Here is an 18,971-nt window from a genome sequence, read left to right as displayed (position 1 = left end):
GCAGAAGCAAAACTATTTCAATCCATATTACAGAGAGCTCAAGTTTTATTAGAGTAACAAGCCACAGGAGTGTACAAAAGACAGACAGAAAAACATTCTGAGAATGCAGGTAGTGACTCAAAAAAAAACAGAACTGAGTGACTGCTTAGTACGAAGTACACAGAGGTAAGAAACAAGGACAAAAAGCAAAGCATTTAAAAAGTCTTTATAAATGGAATATTTAGGGGTTTTTACTCATATGTATCCTGCAATTGCAAGACAATGCGTGAGGAGGTAGCATCTTCGCCTTTCATTCTGAGAAGTCTAGGATGGGTTTGAGCTGATGTCAAGTAGCAGTAGATTTAAAACTTTCAGAAACATTAACATCTTGCCAGACATTTGAACTCAGCTTTTGCATATAAAGTGCATCTAAAAAGTGAGGTATACTGATGAAGCTGCGTAGTGAACTTACTTTATACAATGCCTGGTTTTGTTTTAGTCCTGATGCTTGCCTTAACCTTCACAATTATCTATTGCACAGTTCATTTAAAAAATTAGATATGATTAATATGCAATGGCAAACAGCATAAACCCCTTGGTTTTTACACAAGCAAAAACTACTTATTGAGAGGAAAATTAATTACAGCGCTATTACAATACATAAATTAAAGTCCAGGTGTGGGACCCCAAATGAGCATGACAGAAGCCAAGAATGTGTATTTTTAGAGCAGTCTGAGTTTAGATAAGGAATTTGTTTCTTATGTGTTTATTTTCAGTGTAAGGCATATTCTGGCAACACCTAGTAAAACATACTACATTACCACAGATGAAACTGTCTAGGGGTCTAGTTTGGTATCTTTATCACTGCAGAACTGGCATAAGTGATAGAGTGTTTGATATACATACCTCTTAAAAATCATAATTTTGTGACTACCTTGTTGGTGAAGGGGCTCAAAACTGATATGCGGCACAAAACAACAGCCTCTAGATTTCCAATGGTCTCTATATAAAAATATGTCTACCAGGACAGTCAATACAACATCTTTGATAAAAATATTTTTAAACTGTTCCTTTTGTATATTTTTCACAAACTATGAAAATAGACAAGTCAGTTTCACACTGACATAAAAGACTGAGAGTTTGGGTTGCAAGTAGTGCAGAATATCTTTATAAGAAAGATAAAATCATATCACAAAATAATTCATGCAGCTGCTGAAATACTTCTCCTCTTTGCTCATAGGTAAATAAGATTAAGTTCCTGGGGCTTTCGGTATTGCCAGCTGCTACAGAATCTAAGCACCTCTGAGTAAATTATACCTCTACCATAGTCCTCTAGTGACTTCAACAAAGTCTGCCTGCTCTCTTTTCTGTGAAAAAGCCTTGAACCCTTGGTGATAGTAGGAATGCTTTTCTTACTGAGCCTTTACAACATCCCTGGTTTAAGGTAACTGGACCTGTTTGAACCAGGACACATTAAATGCAGACAAAGCCTTTTCAGCTTTCAGAGCTGAGAATCAAATGCTACTTGTTCCAGCCCCTTTTCTTTGACAGGGTAATGAAGGATTAATTTTTGTGTTAAGTTCTATCACATCTTTGACAAAATCATCGTTTCCTATGAAGTCTCCAGCAATGATGTTAATACATTCCTTTTGTGGTCCTGGATATTGCTGCTTTATCCATATTTTCAAGCATGGAAGACTCTGGAGTGTCATTTTCTTCAGTGATCCAAATGGATGTTGGAGAATATACCTTAAATTTTCAGTAAGGTTAATCCCTGCTACAAAGAATTTTTCTGAAACAAAAATATCAGAAGGTGACACATTAGATATTTGTTTGAGGAGAACAGAAACCACTTGACATTGCATTAACTCCAAATCTTGTTCCTCTGGCTATCATTAAAATAGTAAATTCACATTCTGTGTTGTTTCATATCCCTAAAACTGTTTCGGTAGATTGCCTCCCCTTATTGCAACTGTAGTAAACAGTTACTGAAGCAAGCTGGGTTACTGAGCCATTCCAGTTTAGCTAAATTTATCCAGGTTAATCATTGCTGACTAAAGGTTTTCCGTTGACTTATCTTCCTTTGTAAATTCAGTTTGTTTCTGTAAGGGTTCTTCCAAATGCTTAGCCTTCACCTGAGGGATGGGAACATGGGTGCACCTACACAAGCGTTTTGCTTTGGCTGGGACATGTGGCTGTGGAGCAGTTCTCCTCTCCATCATTCCATGTGTTCACATCACAGAGTTGCATCAAAGGTTACAAACTGGATTTATTTCAGCTTAGACTACCCCAGCATGCTTGAGCACTGTTAATTCCTATTGTTGCTACAGCCTTGCCATTCTTCTAGGGGGTTCTTTCCGGAATAAGGCTACCTTCATGCTTTTTCCTCATCAACACTGCCTAAAGCAGCAAGCACCGGACTGAGGAAGCAGCCTTCTACTCATGAGATAGGCATGTCTGCACCAGTGAGCTGGTCTGTGCTGAGAGCTTCTTTTCACACAGTCACGCAAGCAGCTGCTACGATTACATGTACATACACTGATGCATGTATGCAATGCCATTAAACTGAAACAGGGTAGACTAGATACAAGGACGAAATTCTTCACTGAGAGGGTGGTGAGACACTGGCACACGTTGCCCAGAGAAGCTGTGGCTGCCCCATCCCTGGTAGCTTTCAAAGCCGGGTTGGATGTGGCTTTGGGCAACCTGGTCTAGTGGAAGGTGTCCCTGCCCATGACACAGGGTTGGAACTGGATGAGCTTTAAGGTCCCTTCCAACCCAAACCATTCTGGTTCTATGATTTGCACCACCCAAGATGAACATTGCACTTGCCCATGGGTGGGCAGAGGACTCAGCAACATGGACACATCTCATGCACACAGCATGCACAAAGTGGTTATTGCCCATAATGCTATGATTACCCAACTTCCTATTTGTGTTGCTGTACATGCCCCTTATTTCCTATAAGCGACTCTGTGCCTACCTGGGCGGCCCATCCGCTTCATGCGCTCTAAAAACCGGATAAGAGAGCGAGTGGTAGTTTTGTTTCCCCACCAGTAGGGGATTGCAGGCCACAACTCACAGTGCTCTTCCACTTCCACATCCTCTTCATATGAGACTATAACCTGATGGCCATGCTGCCACATGGTCCGCAGCGTTGGCACCACCTAAGAGAAAGCATGCCCAGGTTGAAGTCAGCAGCACAGCAGTGTTCCCAAAATTCAGATACTGATATGTGACGTTGCCTTGGTAGAGAGGCACAGATTCAGTTCAAATAAAGCTTTTTAAGTGTATGACCCAGTCGATCAATGGCTGGGTTCAAATAGTTCAAGTACAGTAAAGTACATAGCTCAAGATGTTACACCCATGTAACAAGAAACCATCCCTGAGTCAGCCCTTGTGCACATACTGCTGCTGAAAATTTGTTGGGAGAGGAAGACACAGGCCATTTGATGAAAGGAGGTAAGAGGGGAGCAAAGCCTTACACCCAGCTGTAGGAATACAGACAGAGAGAAGCAGGAATAATTTTGGCAAATGCCCCACATTGATCCAAATTTGTCACTGTAGCCGAGAAAGAAAATTGAACTACTTAAGACATGGGAAGACTAAATGTAAGTTTTCAAGAGATATGTTAATTCTGATTTCTCTAAGTAGAAAGTTTATGAAATTAGGGTGCTCCAGATATTTTGAATTGAGAGAGGGGAAAACTTGAGTCACAAGCTACCTCAGACAGATGGGCTGAAACAGGGCTGTTAAATTTAAATGTTTCAGTATGAAATTACATTTTCCAATCCTCAAGAGTTACCATCAGACAGAATTGAGGCCCTCTGACTAGTTTTATTTGAAAAAGCAACACTTAAGGCATTGTTTTCCTAAGAATGTTGTGGTTAAAAGCTGTGTCTGTTGCTTGTGAAGAAGAAACGGTGGCTTTTTGATGTTACAATTATGTAATTAATTAAAATGAAAGCTAAAGACAGTTGAAAATATTTTATGTAAACCTTCCATGACGATTTCTTCTCTTCTATGAAGAGAGCCAAGGGTTAAATGAACATGGGAATTCGTCTTCACCCAACAAAGACTGCAAGTCCCAATTAGGTCAGAAAATGCTCCAGAATTAAATCATAGAATCATAGAATAGTTAGGGTTGGAAAGGACCTTAAGATCATCAAGTTCCAACCCCCCCTGCCATGGGCAGGGACACCTCACATTAAACCATCTCACCCAAGGCTCTGTCCAAGCTGGCCTTGAACACCGCCAGGTATGGAACATTCACAACCTCCCTGGGAAACCCATTCCAGTGCCTCACCAACCTTACAGTAAAGAACTTCTTCCTTATATCCAATCTAAACTTCCCCTGTCTAAGTTTGAACTTGTTACCTCTTGTCCTATCACTGTAGTCCCCCTGTCCTATCACTACAGTTAAGACACAAGCTACTCAGACTACACAGATCTGTGGCTGACAGACACCTTTGTTTTACTCCAGCTGCCTCTCGGAAACTGCAACTTCTTTAAAAAAAAAAAAAAACAAAAAAAAAAAACAGAAAAAAAGGTGTGGGATAAGAGCCAAAACAAAAAAAAACAAAACCAAAACCAAGGTATTGGAAATGAGCACAGGTGCTTATTTCGCAAACAAAGCAGAATTGAAACTGTAGATGTCTAACAAGGGATTTTTAAACCCTAGTAATGCAGATCAAAGGAAGCCACCATGAATAGTTAAGGCAATTAAAATTTGAATGCAATGTAATGTTGTCACACTGTGGCCTGTGCCAGTACTACATACAGACAGACCCCTACTTAGCAGTTGCTTCATAAATACTTGGACACTTAGCTTTGAACAACAAAAGTAGCGGCCTTGAAAGACTGTACATACCAGATTATTTTAGAGGAAGTGAGCAAGTACTTGTTATTTGATGTTAAATCTGAATTCAGATCCTGAAAAAACCCACAGCTACCTAACCAGCAATTGTATCACTTCCAAAAAATGGTGAGATTCATTCTGCCTGTCACAAACCGCATAGAAATAAAGACTTCCTGCTTGAGGGGAATACTTGGCTTCTCCTTTCTCCACTGCCCTTCCTCCATCCGCCTGGATGCAACTCTTTTCTTCAGTCAGGTGATCTCAAACCATTGGTTCATCACCTTCATTCAACAAACTATCAGCAGCAGCTTAACCCTTTTGCAATTTATAACAGTTTTCCTTTTAAGATCTGGAAGTAAATTTGACCATCTTCTCCAGTACTGCTCTGTTCATCCGTGACTTACACAGTCAAGTTATTTGAGGAAAAAATAAAAGAGTGTCACTCAGGTCTTCAATTATTCAGCTGAGACCTGAATATTCAGAATCCCATAGTTTTGCTGAGAATTGTTCTATTTTAACTCAGTTGTTCAAAATGCTTTGAAATGGTAATACTCACCCGTTACTTATACACCAGCTTCAAAGGCTGAATTCGAATCACAAACAGGGTCATCATTATCCTGTACCCCTCACATCTCCAGAGGAAACCCTCTGTTCCTATGCATCTTTGAAATGTTAATTGTTTAACTACTAAAAGCTCCCGTATTTTGTAAAAAAAAAAGAGGAAGCTAAAAATCTCAACTTCTGACATCTAGCAATCAGATAATTTCTAATTATTGAAATTAAGGCTTTTCTGGAGGTTTGGGTGACTGAAAACATATTAGGCTAGTTGGCAGGTCAGCTCCAGCTCACATTCATGAAAGTCCATGCCACCAGAAATGCACTGAGGGCAGAGATGCTATTAAGAGGGACCTCAACAAACTGGAGACATGAGCTGACAGGAGCCTCATGAAGCTCAACAAAGGCAAATGCAAACTCCTGTGTTCAGGCAAGACTGACTCCATGCACCAGGACAGACTGGGAGCAGCTGGCTAGAAACCTGCTTTGCAGAAAAGGACTTGGAGGTCCTAGTGAACACTGAGCTGAACATGAGCCAGCAAGCGTAACCATGTGGCAAAGCTGCAAACAGGGCTGTACTAGGAAAGGCATAGGCAGGAAGTCAAGAGAAGGGGTTCTTCCCTTCTATCCAGCCGTTGTTGGACTGCATCTCAAGTCCAGGTCCAGCTGCAGCTTCCCCAGAACAAAGAAGTCATTGACATGCTGGGTCCAGCAGTATGCAAACAGAGCGAGCAGAGGCTGGAGCATGACACGCAAGGGTAGGCTGAGAGAGCTGCGTCTGTTCAGCATGAAGAGAAGACTGTGGACAGAATTTACAGCTGTTTGCAAATACCTAATGGGCAAATGTAGAGAGACTCCCCAGATGCGCATAGCAAAAGGATGAAAGTCAGCAGACACAAGTTACAGCAAGAGAGATTCTGATCAGATAGATAAGGAAAACACATTTACTGTGAGAGTGGTCAAACATTGCACCAGGCTGCATAGAAAGGTTGTGGAATCTCTATTCTCAGAGATATTCAGGAATGAACAGGACACAGCCCAATGTAACTTTGAAGTCATTCCTGCATTGCACGGTGGGGTTGAACTAGATAATCTGCAGAGGTCACTTCCAACCTAAACTATAATAAATAGCATAAAAATTCATTTACCATTATTGCTGTGAAAAGGCAGAAAACAGATTCTTTAAATTCTGCAAATATGGTGTGGACTATATTTATAACACACACACCCCTGATGCAGCAAATGTTACTTTTCCTAGGTTAAAAATACAGTGGAAGTAGAATTGATGTAAGATTTCAAATCAAAGATCTCATTGTAATATATCTTTCTTAAAAAAAAAAAAAAAGACAAAAAAGGGATCTCATACTTACATTTCTGGGACACAGTTTACACTGGAAAACCTCTTTTATCCAGGCAATTAGACGACAATGAAATTTTTTGTTTAATCCATCAAAATTCCTGCAGGCTAAGATAACAATTTCCTGAGGATGAGTTTCCAACCACCTTAACACTTCCCACAGAATATCCTGCAAGAGAGAGTCAGCAACTTAGAAAATCATCTGTGCTATGCAGGGGAAAGGAAATAAAAACAATAGAGCATTGATGGTGGGGCAGACTCACAATCACAATAACGAAAATCAGTATAGGTTTCTGGAAGATGGCCATCCAAATGCCCACAGAGTGGTCCAGAGAGATGAACCCCAGGAAACCTACTTTCTGCAGGTCTGTGCCACTTTGCTCAGGATGTGGTTCTAGCACACTTCACTTTACAGCTTTGTATTTTGGTAATTTCCACGAATCAAGTGTTTAAGGCCATGTTGGACGTGGCTTTGAGCAACCTGGTCTAGTGGAAGGTGTCCTGGCCCATGGCAGGGAGGTTGAAACCAGATTCTTTAAGGCTCTTTCTAACCCCAACCATTCTGTGATTCTATGAATCCTACTAATCCTACTGATATCCTACTGCCTAGAGGCAGATTAGGAGTAAACCCATCCCTCCAACTTTCTTAAAGAATAAACAGTGTATTGGTGGCAAACTCACAACAGGGAAAAGTTCTGTGCTTGCTTATATGTAACAGTACCCTTTTCCCCCATTTGTTAGGGGCAATGACAGCGTCTTCAAGACCACGTGTAATTGGCAGGGTAGTCAGGCACTACATTTAACTGTTTGCATGAGCATGTCAGTCACCATGAAATCACAACACGTAAAGGGCTCAGACTCATGAGCATGAGGCTGAAGTTTAGCCAGTTAGTCTGCAAATGAAAAGCTGCATTAGCTAGCTGTGCCTGGCTGTACAGGTTGCAGCAAACAGAAGGAAGATGTAAACTACTTTACATGACAGAGTACATGCAAACAGCAACTCACAGTAGTTTCCTCACAGCATCTAACAGTAATTTGGTAATGGGATCCAGACTTGAGCCTCGCTGCCTTTTAGTGAAATACTTTTTCCTCAGAAAAAAAAAAAAAAAAAAGTGTTTCTGTGATTTTATTAGGCTTATAATACCTTCTTCTCTTTAATAACTTCTCTCCTTACAGGGGAGATGGGATTGTTCTGGGTAGCATCCTAGGACAAGATAAGATAAACCCCAGAAACATCAGGCACTCAATAGGGGCAAGGCAGTGCAGAGCAAGACACAGCAGCTCTGGGCTGAGGAAGCAGAATTGACTGATGCTCCAGTCTCACTTGTAGCTACTGAAACTAGCCTCTAGCCTTGCTGATTTTCTCTAGTTTGAAGTCCTCACATTAAGAAAACAAATAACCTACTTGGAAAACCTTGGGCCAGCATTTCCAGATTATGATGGCTCTTAAGTGAAAGGAACAGCGCTGGTTTTATAGCCACCCCAAAGGTAAGAGCAATACCTGTACAGTAACGATTGTGTAAACCATATGCACAAAGTACAAATTCATAGATGGATCATTAGGCTTGTGGGCGATCCTGAAATCCAGATATCTAACTCCAGCCTCAAGTTGCTCTGTCACAGTCAGTACCTGAAAGGTGAATCAGAAGACAAAGATTCTGAGAGTTTGGAAGATATTTTCTTCTTTAGCTTAGAAAGCTGAAAAAGGCCTACAAAGTTATCACTATAACATTTTTCACAGATCTTTCATCTTTAAAATGGCACTATATGGCACCAAGTTGCACCTTTGAAGTATTTTACTCTCTGATAAGAGGGATCCCAATTTCCCTGCAATTGCAAATTAGATTAGTTTCAGATGTCTGAAACTGTTCTGTTCTGAATGTTAAAGATCCATTAACCTGTGTGTAAATACACAGTCACTCTTCACAAAACAATTTGTATGAACAAAAACTGCAGGATCAGCACCTTAAAAAAGCTGTATTTATTTTATTAGATCAAAGACTTTACCAGGGTTGTCTCTGTGGAGCTCACTCATCCTCAACAGAAGGAAAAACAAACCCAAAAAACCTACTGGCTATTGTTCTTTTTCAAGATAAAGTTTGAATTAACCTGTAGGAGTCCTACAGAACAGAGGTATTCCTCTATTTCCACTTCCCTCAGACCTCTTCTACTGGATTTGAGAGCTGAATGGAACAGGCGATAAAGCTGTGTTTCTGGGGCAAAAAGTCCCAAATGATATGTCTCTTACCTATACCAAGGCTATCTTTACCTTTAATTAAATACACTGAAACACTGCTTTGTCTCAGTTCAACCTGCTATGGACAAAACTTCTAGTTTTCACAAAGCATACATAGTACTGATTTGAGTCAGAAATGATTCAACAAAAGCTAAATCAATACAAGGAATTGCATCTGAATAACCACATTTGGAGCTTTAGGGTAAAGACAGAGCTCAAGACACATGCCAGCTTCAACCATCTAACTTTGTGTTCTTAAGACAGAAATTTAATCTTCCCCAAGCTATGCCTGAGCTGCAGGGCTGGGGAACAGCCCAGCACTACTTGCCTCAAGGTGTAGGTGGTACAATGGCTCAGGCTAACAGCTCCCTCCGTGCCGCCTTGTTCTGCACCGGGCTGAAGCAATTGAAAGAGTGATCCACGCCCAGTTCCGTCCTCCCACCCTTTTGGAGCACCCTGGAAATAGGAGTGTATGTGGCTGTAGGTCATCTATAACCTTTGTGGCAAGAAAGAGTGCCAGATGAAACTGGCGCTCCGAACTGTTCTTTGGATGAATTAATTTCTTTTTGTTGACTGCATAGGAAAACTAGACAAATTCAGCTCTCTAATTAGTCACCTGGGTTTGGATACTGAATTAGACAGTGTGAACACTGACCCTGTAGAACAAAATTTAAGAGGAAGCCTTGGAGAACGATGCTGCTCAGTGCTGCAGACATCCAGACACCAGACATCCAGGACACGAGCAGGTTACACCCCTGACACCAGCCATTGCACAGGAAGGATTTGGGCCTGTCCTGGGTTCAGCAGTAGCAGTCATTTTTCTCCTTAGTAGCTGGTGCAGTTCTATGGTTTTGACTTTCAGGCTGGGAACAACTCTGATAACCCTGATGTTTTCAGTTGTTGCTCAGTAATGTTTACTCTGACCAAGGACTTTGTGAGTCTCATGCTCTGCCAGGGAGCAGGGAAAGCTGGAAGGAAGCAGAGACAGGGCGCCTGACCCAAACTAGCCAAAGAGGTATTCCATACCACAGCACGTCATGCCCAGGATGTAGAACTGGGAGCAGTTATCCAGAAGGGCTAGATCGCTGCTCAGTCGGGCTGGGTATCTGTTGGCAGGTGATGAGCAGTTGTATTCTCTCCCCTTGTGATTTCCCTTCTCATTATTATTATTGGTGGTAGCAGCAGTGATCTGTGTTATACCTCAGTTACTGGACTGTTCTTATCTCAACCCATGGGAGTTGCATTCTTTCAATCCTCCTCCCCATCCCTCTGGGAGCGGGGGCAGGGGAAAGGGGGGGAATGAGACAGAGACTGCATAGTTCTGATTTACAGCTGGGCTTAAACCACAACAGGGCCTCTACACTGACAACCCTGCCAGACAGGACTCAGGCCCCGTCTACTAGGCACTGTGCCATCCAGGAACTGTGGGTCCTACCGTCATAGGGCTCCTTGATGTCTGCTCTGGATGCCAATGGGTGGAGTCATCTCCTCAGAAAGATAACTCACCACAGAGATAAGGAGGGGTGGGATTGCAGCTGTGCCTCTTTCCCATCAGCAATGGGCCACTTCCTGCTCAACCAACAAAGTGACTGTAATGGTGTAAGGATCTTGCTTGTCAGGGTCACTTCACTGGCCAGCAGCCCACAAGTTCAGAGGTATCTAAATCTTTCATTGGGTAAAGCAAAAAGCAGCTCAATTCAAGGCACTGTGATAAGCGAGGGCCTTTCCACATCAGCTCATCACTGCCATTACATATTCAATATATGGTACTGTCTAAGACTCCAGTTTGCCCAGGCTGCTCAAACACAACAAAAGAAGCCTAGGCATAATTATTGCCTTTTATCAATTATTCAGTTTTAATTGCCAAGTAATGAACTACTCTTTCAATAGGAACAAAAGTTTAGAGATTTTTGGTATCTCTTTGATGCCAGGAAAGTCTGCTCTTTAGAGAAACCTTCAAAAGCTCTCACTTAAAACATCATCTCCAATTTCATCTTCAACACAGATTTGTGAGGAACAAGGAGATAACTGCTAGCTTAATATTTAGACATTGTAAAAAGTTAGCTAAACTTTATGTGAGGGATGACTCCTTCTTTCTTTTACATTTAAAAAAAATTCCCTTCAACAAGACTTGTCTCTTCTGCTGGATGAAATACATGATACAGGTGGGGAAAACAACTGACATCTCACACAGCAGTGACAGTAAAAATGACAAGCACTACCTTCTGAACAAAGTGCAGAAGAAAAATCTTTTGATTATAGTAACAGTAAAAGCTACTTGTAACAATAAACATATGAAAAAGATGAGTTTCTACTAGCAAGTGATCAGCTTTTAGCAACATCTTTGTGTATTATCCCTGCCTTACCTACATTCTTTTTCCCCACAAAAGGTCTGGTATGAATGGCACCTATCTCAGGCCCCAGTGTGCTGGTTTTGTCTGGGATAGAGTTCATTTTCTCCGTAGTAGCTGTTCTGGGGCTATGTTCTGGACTTGTGCTGGAAACAGTGTGGATGACACAGGGATGTTTTTGTTACTGCTGAGCAGCACTTACACAGAGTCAAGGCGTTTTCTGCTCCTCACCCCACCCCAACAGTGAGGGCTGGGGGTGCACAACGAGCTGGAAGGGGGCACAGCCAGGACAGCTGACCCCAACTGATCCAAGGGACATCCAATACACACAAAGCTGGGGGAAGAAGGAGGAAGGGGAGGACTTGTAGAGTGATGATGTTTGTCTTCCCAAGTAACTGCTACACGTGATGGATCCCTGCTTTCCTAGGGATGGCTGAACACCTGCCTGCCCATGGGAAGTACTGCATTAGTTCCCTGTTTCGCTTTGAGTATGTGTGGCTCTTGCTTTACCTGTTCAACTGTCTTTTCTTAACCCATGAATTTTCTCACTTTTACACTTCAGATTCTCTCCCCCATCCCACCAGGGGCTGAGTGGGGCTTAGCTGCCAGCTGGGGTTAAACCACGACACCCAAGCACAGTATCTCATGAGCGCACAGGTTCTGGACAGCAAGCTATTCTTTCATTGTTATTCTTTCACTGTGGTCATCTAGCATGACCACTCTCGGCACTGCTGCGCAGGCTTCAACTTTGCTCTGACATGACAACATCAGACAAGTTACCTGTGTTGTAGACCACTTCATGATAACAGGGTGCACAATGCAGGGTATACATTTGCTTAAAAACTTCACCAGCTTGCATTCGTTGCCACTGACAGCAGAGTTTTTATCCAAGCAATAGGTCATGGTGTCATGACTCCCTGTCGAATATAAAAACAAATGTACAGAAAATGTTATTTCTTAACTACTAAAAACCACAACACGTTGTTACACTGTGTGCGCGCACCTGACCTGACCCTGTTTCTAAATCACACACCTATGTTGCCTGATAAGACTATGTAGTTATGGCAGAAAGATGGGATCTTCTGCAGAGATTGCTCACTTGACATGAGTAAGATTAGTGTGAAATCCTTGTGAAGGGAAGGCATCAAGATTTTTCAATAAAGCAGTCCCCATCTAAACTACACATTGGTTTTTGCCTCAAACCGCAATAAAATGGCCTGTTTCAACTAGCGTCTTCCCCGGAAATAATTATCTTGATTCCACTTCTTTTTCCAGTGAATAAATAGCTGGAGGCTGAATTTTTTTTTTTTTAATTTTATTTTTTTAATAATTCTGAAGGTCTAGAATTAGTCCTGTTTTCAGCATTGTCCAAATGCAGGATTTCATACTCTAATACCATCATCTCTGCACAGGAAAATATGACTGAAAGCAGAAATTCATCTTCTTACACCTTTGACTGGACCAACTCCTAACTTGGCATTTAAGGCATCTGTATTTTTAATTTCTGGCAAAAATGCACTCCTGAACCAAACACCTACATCCCCCTACAGCAACAATATAAGAGATGGGCACTTGAAGGTTTCAGAGGAAAATCCAACTCTAAGCTAATGTGCATGCATACAATCAAAGAAGTTTGTCTTACAAGATATAAGAGTCAAACCATTAAATACCCGTGGACCAAATCCAAGTCTGAGAAAAGTGAACAGGATTCCATTGATGAGTGTTCCTTCTACTGATGCCAATCAGCAAACAGATAGTAAGCCTTTATTTGGGAGTCTTCTTCTGATGTCAGTGAGTTAAGAGTAATGACAGGAAGATGGGTATATCCATAACACAACAAATATTATGCAAAGGTAGTGAGCTAGTACCAAACCAGGTAGCTTCAGAGCTTGAAGCAACTTCTCCCCAGCAGCACTGTGAGGAACCTGGTGAAATACAGCACTTATTATTGACACTTGCCTCTGTCTCCTCACCATGCTTTCAGAATGCACTCTGTCACATTTCTTGCATGCCTTGTTGTCTTCTTTATTTGAGATAGGCTTCCACTTCCAAACTGGGCTTCCCCCAGTCATTGTTCCCTCTGAAAACCTGCCAGAGCTGTTTTGACCTGGTTGCTCTTGATCTGCTTTTGTTCTGACCTGGGCTAGACCAGTTTTGTAGGTCAGCTGGACAGCCACCAAAATCTCCCAAGTTAATAGCCTGCAGTGGTCTGTAGAAGTCCTCCAATGTTTGCTGAAATGGGCTTGTCTTCAATCATTCTTTCCTTCTTGTGTTTTTCATGCAGGCTTATTCATAAGAGCAAACATTCACAGGAATAACAATGTCACCATAAGAAGAACCGGGAAGTCAAAAGCACACACCAGAGGTTCCCAGCTTTCTGCAATGTCCAAGAAGCACCACTCTGAAAGCTTTATAAAAACATGGTTCCTTTTCCACCAAAAAAAAAAAAAAAACCAACCCACAACCAAAACCAAACCACTGAGAGAGCTACAAGGTTTCAATTTTAATCAAACCTCCATTAGTTCATGACAGGCAGGGAAAAAAATGCACCATAGGTCTTGGGTTCACCACGGCTCCACCATGGAAGACAAGATTTGATTTTTCCCACTCTCTCTAATATACATCTTTGCTAAAGTTAATCTATGATCCTGTAGCCTACACAAAGCATTCACCTACAGGCTGTGCTGCTTTCCACCCAAAGGGGAAACTCATTTATTCAAGGCAGGAGAGAGAATCAAGAACATGACCAACGAAAGGCTAGTGATACACAGGTCTGAATGTAGTACCAACAACACCAGCTATAGCACAGCTGTATTTACCCATAATAGGATAAATCCAGTTTTTATAAGAACAATCATGCAGAAAAGTCACACTCCACATTAATACAAACATATGTTAATTGGAAGTCTTTATCTTCCATTTTACGTACTTTCACAGCCTCTTTGAAACAGTACAAAGAAACAAATAATAGGATAAAGCGTTCTTTCTCTCCTTTTTCGAATCATTACATTATGTAGGAACTGGCAAGAATGAATAGGAAAATCCTTTTTCCCCCTCACCTCTAAGAAATCCCAAGCATTACAGACACTCACATGAACACATCACACAAAGCCTCCCCCAGGCCCTTCTCCCACACACTGACCCAAATAATAAAAGTAGCTATCCTGAAATGGGACAAACAGGATGCTCCAATTCTTAAATGACACACCAACAAAATAGTGGAGAATGAAAGTTAATCTTTACCTGGAAGAGCTAAATTATAGAGCGGAATATCCCAGAGCTTCTCTGGTAATTGTGACATCCATTGACCATTTTCATGGCACATGTGAATGGAGGTTTGTAAAGAGTCTTCCATGAGTGCCTGCTTTAGGACTTCATAGGGAGTTCTGGGAGAGAAAGAGAAAAGAAAAAGAATAAACCATTCCATATACTGTGGTTGAATTAATGCCACTGCACTGTGCAGAACATATTTATACATGCTATAAAACATCAGCCTTTCTCTCAAGTAGTTGCAGCAAAATGTCAAGAGCTTCTCGGCCACAACATACACTGCTTTTGATAACACTGCCTACCAGCACAATGCCAAGGGAGGGTTCCAACTTCAGGCTTGTAAATTGACCAACTGAAAACAAAAATAGAGCCAAGACAAATATGTGCAGCTTCGTTGGTATGGAGAAATGGCTATCTACATCAGCTATTGCAACATCACAAGGCGTAACCCAACTTCAGTGTGAAACATCTTCCCTAACCCTTTGCAGCCTCAGAAGCATGGCAGAGGGATTGATGGCAGGGCTGGGACAGGGGCCGGGTCGCCAACCCTCAGAATCCTAGAGAACACTGACCTTGAAGCATCAGTTCAGCTGCTACAATAATAGAATCATAGAACAGTTAAATTTGGAAAGGACCTGAAGATCATTTGTTCCAACCCCCCTGCCATGGGCAGGGACACCTCACACTAAACCATGTCACCCAAGGCTCTGTCTAACTTGGCCTTGAACACCGCCAGGGGTGGAGCATTCACAACTTCCCCAGGCAACCCATTCCAGTGCCTCACCAACCTCACAGTAAAGAATTTCCTCCTTATATCCAATCTAAACTTCCCCTGTTTTTTTAATCCATTACCCCTTGTCCTATCACTACAATTCTTAACAAAGAGTCCCTCCCCAGCATCCCTATAGCCCCCTTCAGATACTGGAAGGCTGCTATGAGGTCTCCACGCAGCCTTCTCTTCTCCAGGCTGAACAGCCCCAACTTTCTCAGCCTGTCTTCATACGGGAGGTGCTCCAGTCCCCTGATCATCCTCGTGGCCCTCCTCTTGACTTGCTCCAATAGTTCCAGTTCTTACTGGTCTGTGGTCCCTTCTGCTGCATCTCAGCACATTCATTCCTGAGACTGCTTCTCCCTGGAGTATTCTTCAGGTTGCTTTTGGGAGGGTGGTTGGTTTTTCTGGATTTACAAGTGAGCCATACAGTTTATATGAAGAGTACTTCCTTAAACATGGTGCAATAGATTTATTTTTTTTTTTTTTGGCAGTCACATAGGGTCATTTCAAAGGCAACTTTAGGAATTGCATTCCTAAGTTTTATGTCCATACCACACATAACAGATACAATCTGCTTTATATCTGTCAAGGCACATAGCACCATACGTCTAGCCTGCCTTGCTGTGCCTTCAGCGTGGCTTGCAATTGGTCACTCTGAGTACAGCTGCCTCTGTTAAGAAAAGAATGGGAATATGTAGGCTGAGGAAAATGCCCAGCACAGTGACACAGGCTGCATGTGTCAGCTGTGTAACCTGGAGCTTTTCTCCTGGTGAAGAGCAGCTACTTCTGAGGCTGTCCACATACACAAGGCCATTTCATAAGCAGAAGAGAGGTGCTTTAGACTCTCTCTTGTTCCCTTTGTCTCATTATTTTAAAAAAACAGGTATTTGGTGGGCCTAGTGCAAAGTTGAGTGGAAAAATATCCCATAGCTTTATTTGGGGAATAAAAGTGTGGATCTTTTAGCCTTGCATAAGCAAATGGTCTCTGTATGCCATATCTGGTATTCTTATTCTTGGAAAGAAGTTCGGATCTCAAGCAGATAAACTCATCCACCCTCTGGCTCTGCAACTGAACATGCTGAGCTTCTGCCTCCTGCTGAGACAACAGATACCTGCATCTAGTCTTGTCACCTTTTGCTGTATTTCATGTTTCCTCAGACTTCACACCACTACTCACCCAGGGTTGCTCTGCTCTAATCTATGTACCATACAGCATCAGCATGGACAGGGGCTGCAGATGTTTAAAACAACATTGCCATTTAGCAGTTGCAAAAGACTGGGTAGTCTTTCTCCAGCTCTGAAGCTGACATGAGCTGAGGACCACAGAATCACAGAATGGTTTGGGTTGGAAAGGACTCTAGAGATCATCTAGTTCCAACCCCTCTGCCATGAGCACACCTGCAACACTCCAGTGCATGGCAGCACTTACGTGTGTCCTGTATATAGACTAGAATTTAAACTATAAGCACTGCTTTTCCTCTTCCTTGGGTTCTGCAGCTCCTTTTCCAGGGACTTTGTGGCTGCCTAATTCTCTCTAATGCTGCAGACACCCAGGTCAATGCAGAAGGAGGGCAGGAGGTGCTCCAAGCACCAGAGCAGAGATTTCCCAGCAGCCATGGTGAGACCACAGTGTGGCAGGCTGTGCCCCAGCAGCCCATGAAAGTCCACAGAGGACCAGATATCCACCTGCAGCCTGTGGAGAACTCCACGCCACAGCAGGGAGATGCCCAAAGGAGGCTGTGATCCATGGGAAGCCCACACTGGAGCAGGTTCCTGGCAGGACCTGTGGCCCTGTGGAGAGAGGAGCCCACACTGGAGCAGTCTGTGCCTGGGGGGCTGCACCCTGTGGAAGGGACCCACACTGGAGCAGGGGGAGAGTGTGAGGAGTCCTCCCTTGAGGAGGAAGGAGAGGCAGAGACAACATGGAATGAACTGACCGCAACCCCCATTCCCCATCCCCCTGCACTGCTATGGGGATGGAGGAAGAGAATTCGGGAGTGAAGTTAAGATCAGGAAGAAGGGAGGAGTAGCGAGGAAGGGCTTTTTAAGATTACTCTGATTTGCTTGATAATAAATCAGTTTCCTCAATTCGAGTTTGCTTTGCCCGTGACAGTGACTGATGAGTCTCTCTATCCCTACCTCAACTCATGAGCCTTTAGTTATATTTTCTCTCCCCTATCTGTCTGAGGAGGGCAGTGATACAGAGGATTTGGTGGGCACCTGGTGTCCGGCCAGGATCGACCCACCACAACTACCCTCACACCCCTTGCTCCCAGCAGCTTTCTGCCCTGGCCTTGCGTGTTCGGAGTGCAGACGGCAGGGCAGTGCCCGTGGTATGCCTCACACCGGGCAGTTCCGCCAGGGAGACATAATTAATGAACAGCTGACTAAAATACTTGCTGCGGCCGACCCAGATCCAGGTGCTACCTAACGCCACGGGAAGCACCCGAAACCTTGTGACGAGACCTACCCGCGCTGCCGGAGAGAGCAGCCCGCCGGGCACAGGGGCGGCAACACGGGGAAGGGCTCAGCGCCGTCCCCAGCCATCGCCGCGCTGTCGTATCCCCAGGGGACACAGATTCCTCCCTTCCCCCTTTTTGTTAATTGTTGTACTTACTCGGATGAAGGATTTCCTTTCCATGTCGGCCCTTCAGGAAGCACTGCACGGCCCGGATCTCCCCGGGAAAGGCGCTCTGCCCGCGCTCCGACCGGGGCTGCCCTGCCCTGCCCTGCCCTGCCTGGGTCAAGTAACCGCAGGTTTGAGGAAGACGAAGGAGGGGCGAGAGAGATGAGGAAGAAGAGGGGAGGTGGTTCTGGGGAAGTGGAGCTGCCCGAAAGGCAGAGGTGAGACACTTGGTGGACTGAAGATGTATTGCCGCGGGAGGTACCTGCAGGCAATGGAATGCTGGAGGACCACGCATCAAGTAACAGCGTGTAGCCATTCTTCAGCTGCATTTAAAATCTATTAATGCGGAAAAAACTTAAAATACACATTTATAAATATATATACAATATACCTTAATTGCCTGCTTTGTCCAACAGATTCTGTTCTTCGGTTTGCAGAGTTAACACATGATTCACTAATTCTTTCTCCCCCCTGTGGCTTGTACAGCCCTTCATCTGGGGTGAAATTCGCTCATATTTATTATGGCACCTTGCAGAAATCCAGGCAACCTCCCCAAAAAGCCTTTCTGTATAAGGAGGCAGGAAGGAAATAAGTTAGTGAATGTCAAACACACAAACCCTCCTGTGCTGTTTTGGAAGCAGGGTGTCTTCTCAGCCTCTCTGGAGTGGTGGAGAAAGTATTTCAAACAGGAAAAGTCAGACAAAATCAACTTTAATTCTTCATTTACTTAGAAAATTGAGACTACGGAGGTATAACAAAACGGCAGTCAGTCAGCCTCTGGATACTGCCCTGATTAATACAGAACAGCCAGACATGGTTCGCGTCTTGTAAAGTGAACCTGTGTGCAGCTGTTGAGACTAGCAGAGAAAACATGATCGTGAAAAGGAATATTTTAAACTCAAATGGAAATGCAGGTCTGATTTGTAGCTGTGGATCAGAGTGAAAATTCCTGGTTTATTACAGTGAC

At 43.2% G+C, this 18,971-nt stretch overlaps 1 protein-coding gene across 1 annotated transcript; it reads right to left on the bottom strand.

The window, feature by feature from the left end:
* Window positions 1-109: 109 nt before the first annotated feature.
* Window positions 110-18,269, bottom strand: PLCXD1 (phosphatidylinositol specific phospholipase C X domain containing 1). Its single transcript, XM_061459792.1, is given in 8 exon segments — window positions 110-1,516; window positions 1,518-1,771; window positions 2,963-3,146; window positions 6,763-6,918; window positions 8,251-8,379; window positions 12,117-12,253; window positions 14,580-14,722; window positions 17,996-18,269. Coding segments are annotated over 7 exon segments (1,008 nt in total). The 5' UTR covers window positions 14,692-14,722; window positions 17,996-18,269; the 3' UTR covers window positions 110-1,480.
* Window positions 18,270-18,971: the final 702 nt, after the last annotated feature.

Source organism: Pezoporus flaviventris, unplaced genomic scaffold (genome assembly GCF_033815535.1).
Source record: "Pezoporus flaviventris isolate CSIRO_AGI_PZ_B2104156 unplaced genomic scaffold, CSIRO_AGI_Pfla_v1 ptg000030l, whole genome shotgun sequence".
Taxonomy (NCBI): Eukaryota; Metazoa; Chordata; class Aves; order Psittaciformes; family Psittacidae; genus Pezoporus; species Pezoporus flaviventris.
This window is presented reverse-complemented; position numbering and strand designations above follow the sequence as displayed.